The sequence below is a fragment of the Cavia porcellus genome, unplaced genomic scaffold (genome assembly GCF_034190915.1).
Source record: "Cavia porcellus strain 051 isolate PalLab524CR breed Dunkin Hartley unplaced genomic scaffold, mCavPor4.1 scaffold_11, whole genome shotgun sequence".
NCBI lineage: Eukaryota > Metazoa > Chordata > Mammalia > Rodentia > Caviidae > Cavia > Cavia porcellus.
The window spans coordinates 30,874,398-30,895,439 of record NW_026947494.1 but is presented as its reverse complement, the minus strand read 5'-3'; the positions used below and the strand labels follow the sequence as shown (position 1 = coordinate 30,895,439).

At 35.0% G+C, this 21,042-nt stretch overlaps 1 protein-coding gene across 10 annotated transcripts in view; it reads left to right on the top strand.

Moving 5' to 3' along the window:
• Nucleotides 1-21,042, top strand: part of Cplane1 (ciliogenesis and planar polarity effector complex subunit 1) — a 129,437-nt gene that overhangs the window by 18,864 nt on the left and 89,531 nt on the right. For 6 of the 10 annotated variants that reach the window (XM_063258081.1, XM_063258082.1, XM_063258084.1 and 3 more), the window contains exons 2-14: nt 7,544-7,666; nt 8,915-9,047; nt 9,154-9,273; nt 9,865-10,097; nt 11,831-11,937; nt 12,785-12,941; nt 13,486-13,589; nt 14,605-14,787; nt 17,558-17,807; nt 18,308-18,463; nt 18,625-19,394; nt 20,094-20,302; nt 20,491-20,571. In XM_063258081.1, coding sequence (XP_063114151.1) covers nt 7,586-7,666; nt 8,915-9,047; nt 9,154-9,273; nt 9,865-10,097; nt 11,831-11,937; nt 12,785-12,941; nt 13,486-13,589; nt 14,605-14,787; nt 17,558-17,807; nt 18,308-18,463; nt 18,625-19,394; nt 20,094-20,302; nt 20,491-20,571 — 2,584 coding nt within the window. In that variant the 5' untranslated portion in view covers nt 7,544-7,585. Of the gene's footprint in view, nt 1-752; nt 805-7,543; nt 7,667-8,914; nt 9,048-9,153; nt 9,274-9,864; nt 11,943-12,784; nt 12,942-13,485; nt 13,590-14,604; nt 14,788-14,829; nt 17,419-17,557; nt 17,808-18,307; nt 18,464-18,624; nt 19,395-20,093; nt 20,303-20,490; nt 20,572-21,042 lie in introns of those variants that run through there. The other 4 variants (XM_063258079.1, XM_063258085.1, XM_063258087.1 and 1 more) reach the window with 4 other exon arrangements.

Below are 21,042 nucleotides of genomic sequence, written 5' to 3'. Positions count from 1 at the left end.
GGGACAGTTCACTAAGATTCTTTCCCAGTTTGTGGGTTTTCTTTTCACTATGCTGGAGATTTCTTTTGACATGCAGAAACTTTTTTTTGTCTTTTTCCTTTTTATCAGTACCGGGGATCAAACTCACGACTGCCTGCTTGCAGGGCAGGTGTTTATGCCGCTGAGCTAAATCTCCAGCCCCATGCAGAAACTTTTTTTTTGTTTGTTTGTTTTTTTTTGTTTTTGGTCTTTTTCGTTTTTATTGGTACCAGGGATTGAACCCACACCTGCCTGCTTATAAGGCAGGTGCTTATGCCGCTGAGCTAAATCCCCAGCCCCATGCAGAAACTTTTTAATAAGACGTGATCCCAGTTACTGATTGTGGGAAGTATTGTCCTCGAATAGATTTAGTGTTTCTGTTTTAATATTCAGATCTTTGATCCATTTAGATTTTAATTTAGTACATGGTGATAGGCATGGGTCTAGTTTTAGTTTTTGGCATATGGAGAGCCAACTTTTCTAACACCATTTATTATTAAAGAGACTGTTGTTCTTCCAGTGAACATGTTTGGCCCCTTTATCAAAGATAAGGTGGTTGAGTGTGTTTGTAGTTGTGGTTGTATCTTCTGATCTGTTCCATTGATCTTTGTCTCTGTTTTGATTCCAGTACCATGTTGATTTTACTATGGTTGCTTTGTAGTATACCTTCAAGTCAGGGATTGTGATGCCTCCTGCCTTGCCTTTGCTGCTTAGAACTGTCTTTGCTATTCTAGGTCTCTGCTGGTTCCAGATGAATTTGAGGAATGATCTCTCTACATCTATGAAGTATGTTGATGGTATTTTATTGGGATTGCATTGAATCTGTATAACAGTTTTGAGAGAATGGCCATTTTCACAATATTTATTCTTCTTATCCATGAGCAAGGGATGTCTTTCCATTTTCTGAGATCCTCTTCAATTTCTTTTTTCAGTGTATTATAATTTTCCCTATATAGATTTTTCACTTCTTTTGTGAGAATAATTCCTAAATATTTCATTTTTTTGATTGCTAATGTGAAAGTTATGTCTTCTCTTATTTCTCTCTCTGTGATTTTTGTTGTTACTGTATAGGAATGCTATTGATTTTTGAGTATTGATTTATTTTTGTGTGTGTGTGTCTTTTGAGATGGGGTCTCATTATGCAGTTCAGGCTGGCCCTGAGCTCACTTTGTAGCTCAGGCTGGTCTTGAACTCGCAACAATCCTCCCACTTCAGCCTCCCGAGTGCTGGGATTGCAGGGGTGAGCCACCACGCCCAGCTTTTTTTTTTTTTTAAACAGTATTTTTTTTTTTTGAGTATTGATTTTGTATCCAGGTACATCGCTGAATTTATTCTGTCTAGGAGTCTTTCAATGGAGTTGTGCGGATCTTCTGTGTAGAGTATCATGTCATCTGCGAATAATGATAATTTAACTTCTTCTTTTCCTATCTTTACCCCTTTTATTTCTCTCTCTTGTCTAATTGCTCTGGCTGGTATTTCTAGTACTATATTAAATAGGAGTGGTGAAAAGGGACATCCTTGTCTTGTGCCTGATTTTAAGGTAAAGGCCTTAAGTTTTTGGCCATTTAGTAGGATACTGGCTGTTGGTTTGTCATAGATGGCCTTTATCATATTGAGGTAAAGACCATCTATTCCAATTTTCTGTAAGGTTCTTATCATGAATGAATGTTGGACCTTATCAAAAGCTTTCTATGCATCTATAGAAATGATCATGTGATTCTTACTTTTGACTTTATTGGTATGGTGGATTAGAGTAATTGATTTACGTATGTTGAACCATCCCTGCATGCCTGGGATGAATCCCACTTGGTCATGGTATATAATCTTCTTGATGATTTGCTGCATTCTGTTTGCTGACATCTTATTGAGAATATTTGTGTCTATGGTCATTAGTGAGATTTTTCTGTAGTTATCTTTTTTGTTTGGGTCTTTCTCTGATTTTGGTAGTAGGGTAATATTTGCTTCCAGGAATGACTTAGAAAGGATTGCTTCCCTTTCAATTTCATTGAAGAGTTTGAGGATTGTCAGCATTAATTCTCCTTTGTATTTCTTGCAGAATTCCGCAGTGAATCCGTCTGGGCCTGGGCTCTTCTTTGTGATAAGGACTTAATTACATTTTCAATTTCATCAATAGAAATTGGGTTATTCAGCAATTTTACATCTTCGTGACCTAGCTTTGGTACTTCATATATTTCTAGGAATCTGTTTCTTCTGTGATATCAAACCTATGAGAGTAGAGGTTTTCAAAACAGGTGTTGATGATCTTTTGTATTTCTACAATCTGTAATGATTTCACCTTTTTCATTCCTTATTGCATGAATTCGAACTTTTTCTTCCTTTTTTTTTTTAAATCGGTACTAGCGATCGAACTCACGACTGCCTGTTTGCAAGGCAGGTGCTTACGCCGCTGAGCTAAATCCCCAGCCCTCTTTCCTTTTTTTAATAAGATTAGCTGGGGCTTATCAATTTTATTTATTCTTCCAAAGAACCAACTCTTTGGGGCTGGGGATTTAGCCCCAGCTTGCCTTGCAAGGAGGCAGTCGTGAGTTTGATCCCTGGTACCGATAAAAACGAAAAAGACAAAAAAAAAGAACCAACTCTTTGATTCATTGATTCCGTGAATTGTTTTCTTAGTCTCTATTGCATTAATTTTTGCTCTGATTTTTGTAATTTCCTCCCTGGCTTTGGGCTTGACTTGCTCTTCTTTTTCTAGATGTTTGAGGTGTAGCATCAGGTTATTTATTTGTATTCATTCTGTTTTCCTGATGTGGGAACTCAGTGCAATAAATTTTCCTCTGAGGACAACTTTCATTGCATCCCACACATTCTAGTAAGTTGTATTTGTATTTTGGTTTGCTTGTAAGTATTGTTTAATTTCTTTAACTTCCTGTGACCCACTGATTGCTCAAGAGTGTGTTATTCAGTTTCCATGTGTTTGTGGGATTTTTGCAGTATCTTTTATCATTAATTTCTAATTTCATGGTTCTAGGATCCGATAACATGCATGGGATAATTTCAGCTCTTTTGCATTTATTTAAATATGTTCTGTAGGCTAGTATATGGTCTATTTTAGAGAATGTCCCATGTACTGCTGAGAAGAATGTATTCTGATGTTACTAGATGGAACACTCTGTATATATCTGTCAAGTCCAGCTGTGATTCAGTTCTGTTATTTCTTTGCTGATTTTCTGTCTGGTTAATCTGTCCCTTGGTGTTAAGGTCTGTCCTTTCCTGTTATAATTGTGTTATTGCTAATTTGGTTTTTCATTTCTGTTAATACTTGCTTTATATAACTGGGTGCTCTGGAATTTGGTGCATATATATTTAAGATTGTTATCTCTTCCTCTTGAAGTTTTCTCCTAACCAGTATGTAATGACCTTCTTTATCTCTTCTGATCATTCTTGGTTTGAAGTTCTGCAAGCAGAATAGCTACCCCTGCTTTTTTTTTGGGTTCCTGTTGCATGAAGTATTGTTTTCTATCCTTTGACTTTCTGTCTGTGAGTATCCTTTTGGGTTAGATACCTTTCTTGTAGATAGCATATGGCTGGATGTTGTTTCTTGATCCATTTTGCCAGTCTGTTTCTTTTAATTGGTGCATTGAGACCAAATTTACATTAATGGTTATAAGTGTTATATATTGGTTTATTGTTGACATGTTATCTTTCTGTTCTGTTTAATTGTCTGCTTTGCTTAGTGGTTTCTTCCTAAGTATATCTAAATTGTCTTTCAGTATTCTTTGCAGGGTTGGTTTGGTGATCATGAAGTTCTTCAGCTGTTCTTTGTCATGGAAGCATCTTATTTCTCCATCTGTTTTGAAGGACAGTTTTTCAGGGTACATCAGTCTAGGTTGGAAATCATTTTCCTTTAGGATCTAAAATACTTCACTCCATGCTCTTCTTGACTTTGTGCTGAGAAGTCTGCTGTGATTCTGATAGGTTTTTCTTTATAGGTGATCTTTCTTTTCTCTGTGACATCTTTTAATATTCTATTCTTATGTTGGATTACTGGGATGGTGATTATTATGTGTCTGGGTGTAGTTTTATTTTGGTTATGACTATTTGGAGTTCTGTATGGTTCACTGATCCTGATGTCAGTTTCCGTTCTCATGTTTGGGAAATTTTCCGCTATTATTTCTCTAAATATCCTCTTTTATGGGGGACATCTTTTATGTTGGCCCCTTCTTTTTCATTTATCGCTATCAATTGTATATTGTTTATCTTTCTCATCATCTTGCAGTTATTGAATTGTTATTTCCTGATTCCTTGTTATTTTTAAAAGATCTTGCCTTTCCTGTTCACTAGCTGCAATCCTGTCTTCGAGGTCTGAAATTCTATCTTCACTTTCATTGAGGTGGTTTTGACAACTTTCAATGGAATTTTTGATTTCCTGTATGTCTCTTTGCATCTGCTTTATGTATTCTGTTTGTTTCTTACATTGTTCATTAGGCATTCTACCTTTTTGTTTAGTTCCTCCAATTTTTTAACTGTGTCTTCTTTAGATATGTTCAGCATCTCTTTCATTACTTTTATCATTTTTTCTTTTCCTGGGAGATTATTTCTAGTTTGAATTCCTTTAAGTTCCCGGAGTTGCTTCTTTATTTCAGTTGCTATTATTTCAGGTATTTCAGGTGTAAGGCATATATTTTCTTCTATGTACATAACTCCTAAGGTTTCTTGGGATGGGCTGGAGGTTTGAGATTGTATTTTGGTCCTTCGTTTTGTCATTTTCCTAAATTTCTGTGTTTCAAGTGTTATTCCAAAGCTTCCCCTGGGCCTGTTGGAAATCCTCTTCTATGCCTTTGGTTTCTGGGACTCTGGCTGCCCAGTCCCCTAGATTGAGAGAGGGTCAGTGGGGGTAGGGCAGGCAGGCCCAAGGCCTGCGGGCTGCGGGCTGCTCGAGTGTGGGAGGATGCTGAAGTTCCTTGGCTGGTGGGAGCAATGATCCCAAACTCCTGGGGCTCTGGATGGTGCAGGGACACTCACCTCTGGCCGCCAGTTTCCAGAATTGAGGGCGCATGCAGGCCAAGACCTGCTGAGCCGGTTGAGTGCAGTAGCCGTCTCATCTTGATTTCTACTCATTTTCTTATGTCATTAAAAACATATTTCATAGGCATATTACTTTTCTAGCTATGCCATAAAATGTGTAAACAGTTTCTTTTTTTTTTTCTTTTTCCTTTTCATTGGTACCGGGGATCAAACTCACGACTGCCTGCTTGCAAGGCAGGTGCTTATGCCGCTAAGCTAAATCCCCGTCCCCACCAGTTTCTTATTATTGAATGCACTAGGCAGTTACTGGTTTTTTGTACATTGATCTTCCTGCATAAGGGCTTTTTTTTTTTTGGTCGTTTCTATGAGTTAGCTAACTTCTTTTACTTTGCTCACCTAATAATCTTTAAAAAGGCATCATGTTGTGGGTTTTTGTTGTTTTGTTTTGCTTCACTTTGTTTTTTGTCTTTTTGAGACAAGGTCTCACTATGCAGTTCAGGCTGGTGTTAAGCTCACTTTTTAACCCAGACTGGTCTCACTTTCACAACAGTCCTGTCTCAGCCTCCCATGTGCTGGGACTACTGGCACATGCCACTATAGCCAGCTTCTAGCACCATGTTTGTTAAAAGGCTATCTTTAAATAAATAAAAATAAAATAAAAAAGGCTATCTTTCCTCCAGTTTTGCTCCTTTGTTTGAGATTAGATAGCAGAATGTGCCTGGAGCTCTTTCTACATCCTCTCTTCTATTCCCTTGATGCACAAGTCTGTTTTTATAGTGGGACCATGCTGTTCTTACTATTGTAGTTTTGCAATAGAACTTAAAATCTGAGACTGTGATGCTTTCTGCTTTGCTCATATTGCCTAGGATTTTTTTTTTTTTTTTTTTTTTTTTTTGCTATTCTAGGCCTCTTCCAGTTCTGTATGAATTTTAGGATTGCCTTCTCTAGTTTTGTGAGGAATGCTATTGCTATTTTGCTTGGAATTGTATGAAATCTGTGTATCAGTTTTGAAAATATAGCCATCAGTATTGGTTTTGCCTATCCAGGAACAGAGAATGTCTTTCCATTTTGTGATGTCTTCTTTCCAGAATACTGTAGTTTTTGTTGTAAAGGTCTTTTACTTCCTTGGTTAGATTAATTGTTAAGTATTTAATTTTTCTTGGTGCTATAGTAGATAGTATCATTTAATACCTTTATGATGTTTTTATTATTGGTATACAGGAACACTAGTGATATTTGTACCTGATATGCTACCGATTTTGGCTATTCTAGGAGTCTCTGTCTCTGGTAGAATTTTTTGGGTCTTCTATGGAGAGGATCCTATCATCTGCAAACAATGATAATTTGACTTCTTCCATTCCTTGATAGTATTTGTTTTGATCACTAGGTTAAATGAGAAGCTACTTGGATCCCATGTATTGTTCCACTTTAATCAAACATTCTATTTACTTATATGAACTCATTTTTGTGTTTTCATCCATTACTATAATTTGTTTTGATGTTCAAATTTATCTCAATATGGTCAATGAGATTCCCTTTCGGAATGATTTCTGTGCTTACTCGCACTGTTCTAAATGTTCTCCCAATAATGAATCATTCTTCTAAGGTTATGTTGCCCTCACCCTACCTGAGCTCTGACTCTGCATGCCCACTGTGGTCCCCACCTGATAGTCCTTTTCACTCTCCTTGGGCTCTAACATTTTTCTTATTATGTACCACAACTGTCCTCACACGTAGCAAGGGACTTACGTGTAAGTGATGCTGTTTTGTTGTTGTTGTTTTTTGAGACAGGGTCTACGGGACAGATCAGGCTGGCCTGCAGCTTCCTATGTAGCCCAGGCTGGCCTGGGACTCATGGCGCTCCTCCTTCCTCAGCTTCCCAAGTACTGGGATTACAGGCTGCATCACCACGTATGGCATGGCTTGGTTTTTTTATGAGTGATGGACTTTCTTTTAGCTTGGTAGGCTCAGAAGGTTGACTACTTATGTGGTAATGGGCTTAATGAGGAGCAGGGCAGAACCTGCATTACATTTTATGATTTAATATTGGAAAATTTGTACGATAACTTCTCTTGGTCAAAATAGTTATAAAACTGGCTCCTTGTCAAGGGAGGAGACATAGGTCATAGGACTCGGGGGAAAAGTATCACAGCCACAGTAAGAGGATATGAGATGATTGTGTTCTTGTGGCCATCTTTGCAAAATTCAGTCTGAAACTTTATCATCAAATCTTCCCTAGGTCATGCTTATCTTCAGTGTTTTAAGAAGTAATATGTTATGAAAGCAAATGCATTTTTCCTATTTAAGATGAGATACTGAATGCATTGTCAATTTTTTTTTGGTACTGGGGATCAAACTCACAACCTCGCACTTGCCTGGTAGATGCTTACGCTGCTGAACTAAATCCCTGGCCCTCATTGTCAACTTCTTACCTTAAAAAACAGTTGAACTGAGGAAAAGTAATTATCAAACTATAAAATTTCTAAATTAAAATCTGTAGTCAATATGGGCTATTTATTATTATTACTGTTATTTACAGCATCTTGGTTTTGCTTAGTTGGTCATTGGTACCTTAACAAACATGGAGATAAAATTAGAAGTTTTAACATCAACAAGTATCAAGCAGAAAAGACCCTGGCCGAGAATTTCCTGGTTGGGACATGTAAGTTTTTCTTTATTAATACAGAACCATTTTTATATGTTAAGTATGTGTTTTTTCTATAGATGTATAAATGTTCTATAGCCTTAAAGAAACAAAACACCATTCTCATAAGGATCATCTGACATCTGAAGAGGGTGTGCTTCATTTGTACCATAATGAATGAATGAATTTTCTAGAAAGATAAGTACTTTGTGTAGGAAGAAATTTTTTTGAGAATTTTTCTCCTTTATATAAAAATAGGTTGACTGTAATCCCAGCACTTGGTAGGTTGAAGCAGGTGGATCACCGTGAATTCAGAGCCAGCCTGGGCTTCATAATGAGTTCAAGACAACCTGAATTATATAACAAGACCCTGTCTCAAAAAAAAAAAAAAAAAAAGGCTGATACAATATATATCAGAAGGGAATGTTTAATTTCCTGAACTTCCCCTAATAGAACAGTCAAGCACAGTGTTTCCTTCTATTGTGATTTTCATGAGTTTGCTGTTAAATGTTCTCAGAGGTGGGACAGGAAAGATGGGCCATAAGTTAATATCCTGGGAGCACCATTTATAATATATATTATGGATTCCTCACCTTAGGAAAAGTGGGCAACCCTGTGAAATTCTTTTAGAATTGTGTATTGAAGTGTCACATTTTCTGTGAGAAATTGTACAACTAATTCAGTTGCTTGGAACATGATTTCTCAGGTTTTATGATGCATTAGAATCATCTGGCTATTAAAGCTATCAGGTGGCTGGTCCTGCCACCAAAGTTTCAAACTCAGCAATCTGGAGTGAGTCTAGGTTATTTGCTTGTTAACAAGTTTTCGATGCTACTGGTAGCTTAGAGGTACTTTGAGGACCACTGTACTGAGAAACAAGATTAATTCAAAACAGCTTACTTTTTGTAGATAAATAATAATAATTAGAGTCAAGGGCTTATGAATTTCTAAAATTTGCTCATACTACAATTAAAATTGATAGAGATTAAACTTCACTTAATCCACTTTGACTTGCAGAATCAGAAAACACTCTTATGTGAAAACTCAAAGAAATTTAAATACTACCTTACTGAGCTATACCCCTAGCCCAAGAAATATTCTAAAATAGAATGAAAAATCTGTAGGTTACTATAAGATATCAACTTTAATACTTATTTTATGATTTATACTACAAAATTAAAATCTTTCTTAAATCTTATTTTGTTGTACTTTCTTGGCTAGTATTTAGACCAGTTACTTAAGTCCTCTACATGTTTTGTCTCATAGGAGAATGAAGCTGTCTTTCTTTTGGATGACAAACTCATAAATGAAATTAATTTGCTATCAGGAAAAACAAAGAAGATCCCAAGTCTGCAGCCTTTGTTAAAGGATGTTTTTGTCCTGACAACGTCCAGTAATGGTTAATATTGACATTTCTAAAAGTCTAGATTACCCATATTTTTCATTGTTTAGGATAATAGTGAGGGAAATTTTGATTAAGAATTGCATTTCATTTTTTAACACAGATGCCTGGCTAGCTGGGGTACTTGCCAAAGGGGACCTTTTCCTTTGGAACAAAGATCAAGATTGTGTGAAATCTATACAAGTAACTGAAAAGCCTAAGGAAATGATTAAACTTGCAGTAGGTGAGAATTTTATTTGTTTAAATTGGCTGAAGTGGGAGAAATAAAAGAAAAAGAGGAAGAAACATTTTCCTATTACTGTTTTGAAAATGTATCTCTGTGTGCATATGTATATCTCTATGCATTTTTATTTGTTATATATGTATGCTTTGGTGGTATTTATCTGTGAAACATAGATTCCACTTCAGAAAAAAATGTCTGGCATGCCTATTATTTCCATGACAGCAATGAGTTTTTAATGCCATCTAAGGAGTACTTGTTGCTATTATTTTCAATTCATTATTTGTGCTGTATGTGTGTTAGTCTAGAGGATTGAACCCAGGGCCTGTGTGTTAGGCAAGTGCTCTATTGGTGAGCTACATCCTGGCTTTTTTATTTATCTATATATTTTTTGAGACAGGGTCTTACTAAGTTGCCTGGGCTGACTTTGAATTTGTGATCCTCTTGCCTCAGCCTCAAGCAGCTGGGATTACATGCCTGACATGCTGAATGATAATATGTTTTTTTAGTGCCTGAATAGATAAATTACGTACTTTGTTGGGTGAATTCAGTCTTCAGAGGTTTAATTTGGTTTTTTTGTTTGTTTTTAATCAGCAAGCTGTTTAAGACTACACTTGTATGTATCTGGAAATGGGAAAAGAGTTCTGCTTATATCAGCTTCAGGATGCATATATCTCTGGGAATATCTGGAATTAAAGAATATCTTACCTTCTAAAAGCTCCTCTTTGGTGGGTCAGTGGTCCCAGATAATACCTGACGAAGCAGTTCTTTTGCCTTCCACTGAAGATAAAGAAGCTGTAGTGAATGCTGTTTTTATAAAAAATGAGGTAAAACCTGTGGGAGACCAGTGGTGAATGAGGCCTAATTGGCCTTCTCTGTGAGGGCAGAGCAACATGCAGAGGCGACTGCAAGTTGCAGGTTCTAGAGAAAAGTCAGTACTGCTGAACTTAAATTGTTTACCTGAGCATGTAATAATGGATATTGGAAGGTAGATGAATCTTGTGTTACTTTAATTATTTGTGCCCATGTCTGAGTGAATGAAAAAAAGCAGGATGAGACACATGGAACCCCCTGCCTGCCCTTGTGCTAACTTCTGTGACTGTTTGTCTTTCATCCTCATTCAAGCCAGCAAGACTAGGTACCTACAAGTGGCACTGGCAAAAGGGGATTTGGAGGGAGCAGGGCTGGGGGTCTAGTTCCCCATGAGTGGCACCCTGGCAGACATCTGGGACCTGTAGGACAGGCTGGTTCGCTACAAAAACCTAAATCAGAATGTGGCAGGAGTTGAGATCTCAGTCTCTTTTAAAAGCAGATCCTGCTTGGGAACCTGTTAAAGAGCATAACAGCAAATTTCTGTGTCTCTAATCATTGTTGATTGTCATAGTAGTTGTGAAAATACTGTATGGAAAAGATGTTTTTATGTTTTTTGGGTCACAGTTTAAAGACTTTTATTAAAAGTGATTTGAGTATAGCTAGTAGTACAGTAGTTGCCCATGATGATCTACAGTGCCACAAAAAGAAAAAAAGAAATGTGGTTTAAAAGTAGAACTTCCGGGCTGGGGATTTAGCTCAGCTGTGTAAGCACCTGCCTGGCAAGCGCGAGGTCATGAGTTCCATCCCCAGTACCAAAAAGAAAAGTAGAACTTTCTTTCTTTTTTCTAATTTAAAGTATGTTTTTTTAAATTTAGCCAGAATTAGTGATACTAAATAAGTCATTTATCACTTATTTATTTATTTATTTTTCGAGCTGTATGAAATCCGATATCACTTATTTATTAACTAAAAATAAAACATTAAAATAGCTGCTTGGTTGTCTATATATGGACCAAAGTCTTTTACTTAATCCATTGTTAGAAATTACATTTTGATGTATTATTACTGTCCTCTCAGCTGCTGTAATATAAAAATAGAAAAAATAAATATAAAAAAGAAAAATCACCTATATACAAATCTTTTCAGTTATAACCACAAATATTTTTAATTTTTTTTTTGAGATAAGGTATTTGTATATCTTTATGGAGCAAATAATAGTAATTTGATAAACAGATACAAAATATAATATCCAAATAAGAATAATAACTATTTCTATCTTTTAAAACATCAGTAATGTTTGTGGATTGGAAATTTTGTGCTGTTTTTTTCTAGTCGTTTTGAAATATATGATAAATTGTTTTAATCAGCAGTTACCCTATTGTGCCACAGAAGAAACAGAACTAATGGTCTAATTTTGTTTTGGTGCCCTTTGTAGCATTTTTTAAGAGCGTAAACTGCAACCTGAGGAATTAGGGGTGTAGCTTAGTGACAGTGTGCATTTTAGTGACAGAGCATACATGAGGCTTTGGGTTCTGTCTACAGCAGCAAAGCCACCACCCCCAACTTGTGACTCAGAAAAAAATTTCTTAGACTTAAGCTGAATGTAAGAATAAAAATGCAAGCAGGGGTCCAATATTTTCCATTTATTTTATTTTACTTACGATGAGGAAGAATATATTTCTTACATCTTGAGTTATTTTCAGATTAATTTTATATTTATATAAAAGTACATTTGATTTGTCTACAGTTATTTGGAGACTGCTGCTTGTGTTCATTTACTTTTTATTCTGGGGAATGTCTGAAGCTAACATTTCTAGCAATTCGATGGCATGAAAGTGTATTTAGAGCTACAAGGTAAGGTAAATCTTTCTTTTGCCTTATTTTCTGTCCCATTTGCAATATTAAAAAAATATTATTTTAGCTGAGCATGATGGCACATGCATGTAATCCCAGCACTCAGGAGGCTGAGGCAGGAGGACCACCATGAGTTTGAGGCCCTGCCTCAAAAAAAAAAAAAAAAAAAAAAAAAAAGAAAGATATATTATCTTTTCCCCCATATATACTTAAGATTTGAAAATGTTAATGTAAATTTCAGTTTCTGGGGCTTCCCTCCATCTTTCATTGATAAATGTTTAATCTAGAAATTGTTTTGTTTCTCTTTTTAGAAGTGAGAACATGTAAAAGATAAAACAGACTATGATTTTACCTATCATCAGACTAAAAAACTATTTTAAAGAATAACTTAATTGAAATTTAAAAAGGGGCATAAGTGTTTGGATTTATTGTTGAACCTTTTAAATGCTTAGTTTTTTAAAAATTAAAATAATTTTTACTTTTAAAAGCCCAATAAAATAGAAAAAATGCAATAAAAGTATATAATGCATAGGTAAGATTTAGTAAAATAATTTTTGTTTATTTAATTCCTGTGCAAATATTTATATAAACATTAAACAGATATATTTGGAATTGGCCTAGAAAATGGCTGTACTAACAGAACGATACTAAGCTTAAACTGAATGACAGCTGCTCTTTGGTGCCTTGATGGAACTTCTGGAAGGTCACTAACAGGTCCCTTAGGATGTGAGCTCAAGAGATAGAAGCTGGCCTGAGCAATATACTGAGACCTCATCCTGAAAAAATACCCCTTCAAAACCCCTAAAATAAATATACCAAAATAAATACTATTTCATCATTTTCATAGGTCTTTGCCATACCGTGTTGACTGGGCACAACAGGATCATCAGCTGTGTAGTCTGATTCCCAAATGTGAATCAATAAAGTCAAGAGGAGCTCTACTTTCTTCCTTTTCAAGAGATGGTCTTACCTTGGCAGTGACTCTTAATCAAAAAGACCCAAAGGTTAGTAAATACAGTCAATTTTGGAAAGTAATCTAGAAAAGAGAGATTTACTCCAGTTTTGAGGTTTGTTTTCCTTCCTTGAAGAGTTTTTTTTTTTTTCTGAATGCTATGTTATATTCTTTAATTTGCGTCTTTTGCACACGTACTTGTGCGTGTGTGTGCGTGTATTGGTATGGTGTTGGAGATTGAACTCAGAGAGCTTTGTGTGTACTAGGCAAGGTATGCTCTTACCCTAAATTGTTAACTTCTAATACCTTGCCATTGTGGATTAGTAAGGTTACTTAAATTAGCTGCCATAATTTTCAAGAGCCAGGCTTTAGAAGTGAAAAGATTAAGATAAGGGAAAAGGAAGATTAGAGCCTGGAGCCCTAACTAAGGTTAAGGTAAAGAAAAGAAAAAGGCTACAGGGGGTCATTAGTGTGTTACCAGTTGGGAAAAGATTCCCTAAGCAGTTTGTTTATAAAAGACCTCAGGTCTCTGGAGTTTTAAGTGATAAAGATAATAAAATAGTTTTGATAATTTTTTTTCTTTTTTTTCTTTGTAGGCAACTCAGGTATTATTTATAAACACAGTGAATTTTGTTATTCACTGTGGTAGCCTTAAGGGATGTAGTAATAAAAATCCTGTAGTTCCAGATACACTTACCAGGTATGAACTCATATGTATTTCTAATAGCATTTTCTTTTCCAATAAGAAATGTAAGACTGTAATAATTGTGTCATTTAGATAATATAACTTCAGCATTTGTGTTTAATGATTCTAAAGATATTTTATATAAGGAAAGTCTTAATACTTAAAGAAAGGATTAATATGCAGATACGCCAATGTATGTTTTGTTGTTTTCTAGGTCTTCGTAGGAGGAGTGGAATCATGTGTAGGTAGAGGTATTTTCTGCGTAACGAGAAAGGCTTAAATGAAACTTCCTATACTAGGAAGACTATATTTATTCAGGGAAGCAGGAATTTTTAAGACCTCTTAAATAGCTAGTTTCTTCATGTAGTTGAGGAGCAACATTGGTAGTGATTTTTGGATGGTACATGAGCTACCAAGAGGACATATGCTGGATAATTGTATACAGATTTCCTCTTGGAGCTCCATATACATCCCTGTTCTGTTGTATGAATTTCCAGAGTTTTCAAGCATCCAGCTCACCTAATTTTCTTTTCTTTCTGAGTATTTCCTTTCCAAAAATATCACTGGTCTCCTTTATTGGGCTGTTTCATGTGGAGGAGATGCTTTTCTCATAAAACACTAATAACACCAAAGGGTTAAAAAATAGTAGCAAGAGCCATGTGCGGTGGTGTAATCCTAGCATTTGGGAGACTGAGGCAGGAGGATCACTGCCAGTTTGAGGCCAGCCTGGGCTGTATAGTGAATTAAAGTCTGGTTGAACCACATGAGAGTGTGTCTCAAAAAAAAAAAAGAAAGTAACAATGACAGTTTTGGGAAGAGGCAGAGTGCCTACTAAACAAGATTCTACCAAACTTGGAGAAGATCCTGGCAAGGAAGCTAGGAAGTCAAATTCATAAGTGTGTATAACACTTGCCTACTATCCACTCTTTTCCCTCATTTTAAAAGATATCTCACTCCTGCTTGGTATAGCCTGTTATAAACTGTCAAAGACAATGTCCTTTCTATATATGTTGCTTTTTGCTCTTTCTAGGTCCTATTGGGTAGGTGACATCAGCTGGACCCATGATAATCTTTTTCTGGCTTGTGTACTAAAACGTGGCTCCCTGGTTTTATTGACCTGCCAAGGTGAATTGTTAACATTAACTACATTTGGTTGCTCTATAGAATTTGGACCAGCAGAATTTATTCCTCTTCATCCACTCATAACATATAGGTAAGACATTTAAATAGTTCCATTTCCAAAACTTTTTCTCTCTCTCTCTTTTTTTTTTTTTTCTTTTTGTCTTTGTCACTTTTATTGGTACTGAGGATCGAACTCACGACCGCCTGCTTGCGAGGCAGGGGCTTATGCTGCTGAGCTAAATCCCCAACCCTGAACTTTTTCTCTTTTAGCCTCATTTCTATTATGTGTTTTTAAAGATAACATCATCTTTCACATTCTTGGCTTTCTTTAAGTCTGTATGTTTCTTATTTATAGTTTTCTTCTATTTCTTTTTGTGGCTTAATCCGGGTGAAAATTTGACATTGTGACTATGTAAGTATAAGTTATTTAAATATTCAGTAGCTCTAAGAGTTTATCTTTTTGGTATAAAAGAAAATAAAAGTATAAAATCACACTTACTATTATGAAAAAACAGCACTTAGATAAATTAATAAGTCAAAGTTAACTTCACACATTATTGTGTCCAATTTTTTTCCAAAGGGGAAATGTTGTTAGTAACAAAATAGTTTAGAATTTAGTCATATTTTAATTTTTATCTGTGAGTTGAAGTAGAGGTTTGGGTTTGAAGTAAGACAAGATTCCAATATTGGTTTTTTTCTACTTATTAGTTCTGTACATTACTCTTTAAGCCTCTATCTTCTCCTGTAAAATGATATGACCGTAATTATCTTTTAGAGTTGAAGGAATGAAGATGATTTATAATTTTAAATCACTAAGCACAGTTCTCATATAAAAATGTGAGCATGTGTTTGTCATTACTGTTCTAATATATATACACAAAATACTTTTAAGGCAGAAGCAAATGGAAAAGATGAATCCATTTGCTGAAAAAAAATAAGTGTGTTTTTGATTATGCTTAGCAAAAAAATGATATAGTACATAGTTTTCAATGAGAAATAATGCAAACGGAAAACTGTCATTTCCTGTATTAAAAGTATTTTTCCCATACTTTTTGTCATCCATTTCATTTTCTCCAATTCACTTTTAAAATTAATATTCTAGGATCTTTCAAAACTGATTTTTTCTAATTAAACGAAAGTAATGATCACTTTTTTAAAAATTTAAAAATCATGTTTCAAAGCTAAATAATGTAGAAAATAAAAAGATTTGTACCCCTGTACTTCAGAGATAACACTTAACATTTAGTGTGAAGAAGACAAAAAAAAAAAAGGTAATTTGAGGGAAAAAAAGAGCTCTAAAGAATACAACAGCATGTGTGTTTAGGGGTGTTAAATAGCTGACCATATTAATGTTTTTGGTTGGATCATTGAACACAACTGTTTGCAGTCTCACTGTTTGAATGTCCACTTTGTATGCTTTGATACTGTGATTTGAGCAATTATCTCTAAGATAATAATATGTAATCTATTAACTGGTGATTTCTTACTGTTTTTTTTTTTTTTTTTTTTTGTAGTTCTGTATTACTTATACCCTTACACCACTTTGTTTTGTTTTGTGTTTTTCTCTTTTTCCTTTTAAATAAAATTTTTTTAAAAAAAGGTAATTTTTCTTCTTACCAAATACTTACATATCCTTATTGGAATATATTTATGAGCTATCAGTATATTTATTTAAAGGTAGAAGCAAAAAGAAACTGAGTAGGACGTTTAGGGTGAATAATGGTGAATAAAATTTTATCAATTTAAAATTAAATCTGAGGGGCCAGAGATAAGGCTCAGCAGCATAAGTGCCTGCCTAGCAAGTACGAAGTCTTTAGTTCAATTCCTAGTACCAAAAATCAATTAGTCAGTCAGTCAGTCTGAGTCAGTTTCCACACAAATGTGCACACCTAATAGAGTAGTATACCTGATTCTGATTAGTAAATAATCACTATTTGAGGATTTTTAAACATAAAGGGGGACGAATCATTAAAATAGATCATAGTTTATATTTCAAACATCGATAAAACACCATTTTTTCTCAAACACCAAATTTTTAAATTACTTAACTGACCAACAGTAGGTAATCAGTTAATCACAGAATATTTATACCACAGAGATCTTTATAACCATTACTTTTTTTGTTTGTTTCCTGAAACAGGGTCTCCTTATGTAGTACAGGCTGGCCTTGAACCCATGGAGATCTTTCTGCCTTAGGGTTTCAAGGGCTGGGATCAGAGTTGTGTGCCACTATGCCTGGCTACAACCATTAATTTATTAGTAATATTGGACAGGCAGAAACATATAAGATAGACTGTTAAATCAAAATAGTAAACAGCACTGTCATATCATTTATCTTTATTACAGAAGACATGAATGCTATTCCTAAAAATGTTGTTAGTAATATTTTTAAAATTTAGAAGATAACACACTAAATGTTTTTATTTTTGTTTTGCCTTTTTGAGACAGGGTCTCTATATGCAGTTCAGGCTGGCCTTGAGCTCACTTTGTAGCCCAGATTGATCTCAAACTCACAATGATCCTCTTTTCTAGGCCTCTCAAGTGTTGGGAGTGCAAGCATGCACACCATGCCCATCTCAACTCTTTTTAATAATAAAAATAAAGAACCTTAATTCTTTTCTCAAATGGATTGTATATAGGTTAAAAACAGTATCTGCCACAATTCAGGAAAAAATTTTAAAATATACAAACATTTTTAAATCACTGTAATTTTTCATGTCAGGTATGTATACATATATATTTAATATTTTTATATACATTTCTTACATTTGCTTTCTCATTCTGTACCTTTTTCTTTGGAATAATATTTCCTTTAAGATCTTTCTGTTACTGATTCTTGAATTTTAATGTTTGTTTGATAGACCACAGCAGTTTACATTTCAAGATTCAGGTAATTCTGTAGATTCATCAGCTTCTGATGGTGACCCCATGAGACAGAAATTCTCTATAAAAGCACACTCTTGGTTACCCTACCTCATTATTTCTGATGGATACATGATCACAACCCTACGATTTCATGATAACCTGTCTCCATCAGTGCTCATGCGATCCCTTCTACTCGATTCGACCCAGAGGCTTGAGAAATCCTACCAAAGTGTGATACTATCTAAGGTATAGTGCTTTTTTGTATACTTGGTAGAAGTTGCTGTTTTAGTCACTTAATGGGACACAATACCTGACACCCACAACTTAAAGGTAGAAAGATTTATTTTGACTCACAGCTTGTAGAGGTTTCAGTCCAGTCTGCTGACTCAAAGGCAGGACCACATGGCAGAGGGGCGTCACACAGAAAAAGGTGCTCACATTGTGGTGGGGAAACAGAGAGAGGGAGAAAAGAGAGATTGCTTTTCAGGACAGTCTTGCCAAAACTGACCTTCAGACTTTTCAGACTAGACCCCACCTCCTAAGAGCAAATCAGCTATAATGTCCCTGTGACTCAATCACATTCTAAAATCCCCATCTCATAAAAGGCTTGAAAGGAACATTTAGATGTAAACCCTAACAGTGGCCTTTTTATTCTTTTCAAAGTTAACTGTGGAATTTTTAATTACTTGTAGTAAAATTGTAGATAAAATTTTGCTCTTGCAAATCTTTTGTCTTTTTATATCTAGCCAAAAGATAAAGGGCTGAACTTAAGATCACTGGATTCCCTCAGGTGTAGCCTGTTAAAACATGGAGAAAATGGATGTTCAGTGGATTCTACTTTCCCCAGATTTTTACAGGCAGAAGAAACAATGAAGTTAAATGAAGAAACAGCAGATTTTCAGGTATTACTAGCAGTACTTTATTTGCTTTTAATTTAACACTGATTTTATTGTAATAAATATTTCATTCTTCTCATTAAAGAGAAGAGAAACTTGAGAACACCAAAGTCATTCTACTTCTAAGGCTGAAATGGTATTAAGTATGGTTTTTCTCTTACATTTAGAATTTTGAAGCAGAAGAAACTAATGAAGGAAAACACTTTCCAAACAATTTATTTCCTTTTGGGAAAGGAAAAAATGATTCATTGTTTACCAGTGTCAAGGAAGGAAGATTGGAATTTGCAACTATGTTTGATACAATGCATGCAAAGGATGAAACCAACAAAACAGATAGAACCTTTACAGAACTGTGTTCTATCCAGAAAAATCTGCTTGCAGCATGGAATATAGGAATTTCAAAAAATGTCACAGAAAAAAATTTAATGTTAAATTATACAGTAGTTTGTATCACTCATTTTTTTTATATTCTTCAATTTATAAAATGTCCTTCCTTCAAACCGGACCACTTTTTAAGGGAATGCCCAAAATATAATGCATGGATACTTTGTATCTTTCAACTTTTCCGTAAGTGTTTATCGATCCAGTATTGGGATGTGAGATATAAACAAAATGTGGGACATTTGATAAGACTGACCTCAAATACTATAAAGCTTTTGTTGACTCAGCAGCAAAAGGGCCAATTATTCTCAGAGAAACTTTTGGCCTGTTTTTATTTACTCAGGATGGTAGCTAATAATTTAAATGGCATGTACAGTCTTCAATCAGAACTTATTTCATCATCAGCTGGTGGAGGTAGAACAGCAGAACATGACTTGTTGGTATTACCTATTTTTCAAATGTTTCAAGCCTATGATTCTGAGGAAAACTGGTCTTGGAACTCATCTTTCAAGATTGATCCTCAAGAAACAAATCTGGTTCAACAGCCAGGTCACAGGTATAACTAACTTTGTTTTATTAAAATATCATTAGATTTCCAGTATTATACATTTCTCCATTTTAAAGTATGTAATTCAGTGGTATATGTAGTGAAACTGTCAGTACTAATTCCAGGATATTTTCATCTCTCCCAAAGAAACCTGTATCCATTAGCATTCAGCATTAAAACATTGTTATTTTTTAAAATATTTAAGTGCATGTTTCAGAAAATTATGTTATACCTGATAAATATATAGTTTTTATTTGTCAATTTAAAAATATTTTAGGATTTATTACAGATGTTTTACGACATCCATATGTTTTTAGTCTTGATAATTATGATATTATTAAAAGAATTTGCTTTAGTTAAGTACTATAAGAAAGTGATCACAAGCTGAGTTTGGTGGCATACATCTGTAGTTCCTAACTACTTGAGAAGCTGAGGCAGGGGGATCATGAGTTCAGGATCAGTCTGGCAGTATAGCAAAATCCCATCTCAGAACAACTACAAAACCAGACTTTAAGTGTCTAAAACATTTCTGAAGATTTTTCATATGCATTATGTATCTTTTAATCACTAGAATTTGTGCTGTATTTAAATGTGACCTATATATGTTTTACATTAGTGAAGAATATAGGCATAAAGATAAAAGGGTTAGCCAAATTTATATTGCTAGTCTGAATTTTGGTTTTGATGAGTATCTGATTTTGTGTGCAGATTGATTGGCCTCTGGAGAATACTATACAGAAAAACTTTATGGTATCAAGCACAATTAAGTCGAAGAATTCCTGAGGATGATAGACAGTTAACTGAAAAGATGACACATGAAGCAGCTACTGTTAAATCCCTGTTATGTCATATGCAGGCTGACTTACAGATTGCTGGAGATCACTTGAACCAGCCCTTAGAACTTAGATCTTTTGATGGTCAGTATCTCATAAGCAATTTCTAGCTTCATGAATAAGTGAATCAGTTACCTGGACTTTTTTAATGAGTTGAAATTATTTCTTTTTCTAAATAATTTCTTGCTGAGAGATGTCTACTGAATGTTAAAATATGTAAATTTTTATGAAGTAATGTAATTAACTATGACCGTTGGTTAAAAACTTTCTAGGTGAAGAGAGTTTTCTGTTAGGATCATATGAAAAGGCTGTTCAGCTGTGGAAGAAGGCACTTGAAGAAACGCAAGAGAAAGGTATTGGGTGTTAAAAACTGCTTTTCTTCTACAGAGCTTAAAAATAATTCCAAAGTTGAGAGCACTCACAACATTTTAATGCTTGTCTTAATCACTTTCTCATTGTGGGGATACCTGTATTTAAATGAGGAGAGGTTCATAGGTCATAGTTAGTCTGTAGTCTGCTGGCTCCAAAGCAAGACAGCACAGCAGAGAAGCATTAACAGAGAAAAAGCTGCTTCCTCAGAGCAGCCTCAAAGGAGAGAGAGTGAAGAAATCAAGAAGGGAGAATAAAACCTTCCAGGTCACGGCCACAGTGACTACTACCTCTTCTCAACAGGCTCACCTCCTAACCACAACTGTAACTCCTCTGTAATCTAGTCACCTTCCAAAGGGCTTCAGGGGGACATCTAGACATCATCTATAACAATGCTCAAATATAATAGCTGTTATGCAGGCAACTTGACAGATATTTAATTTAAAATTATCCTT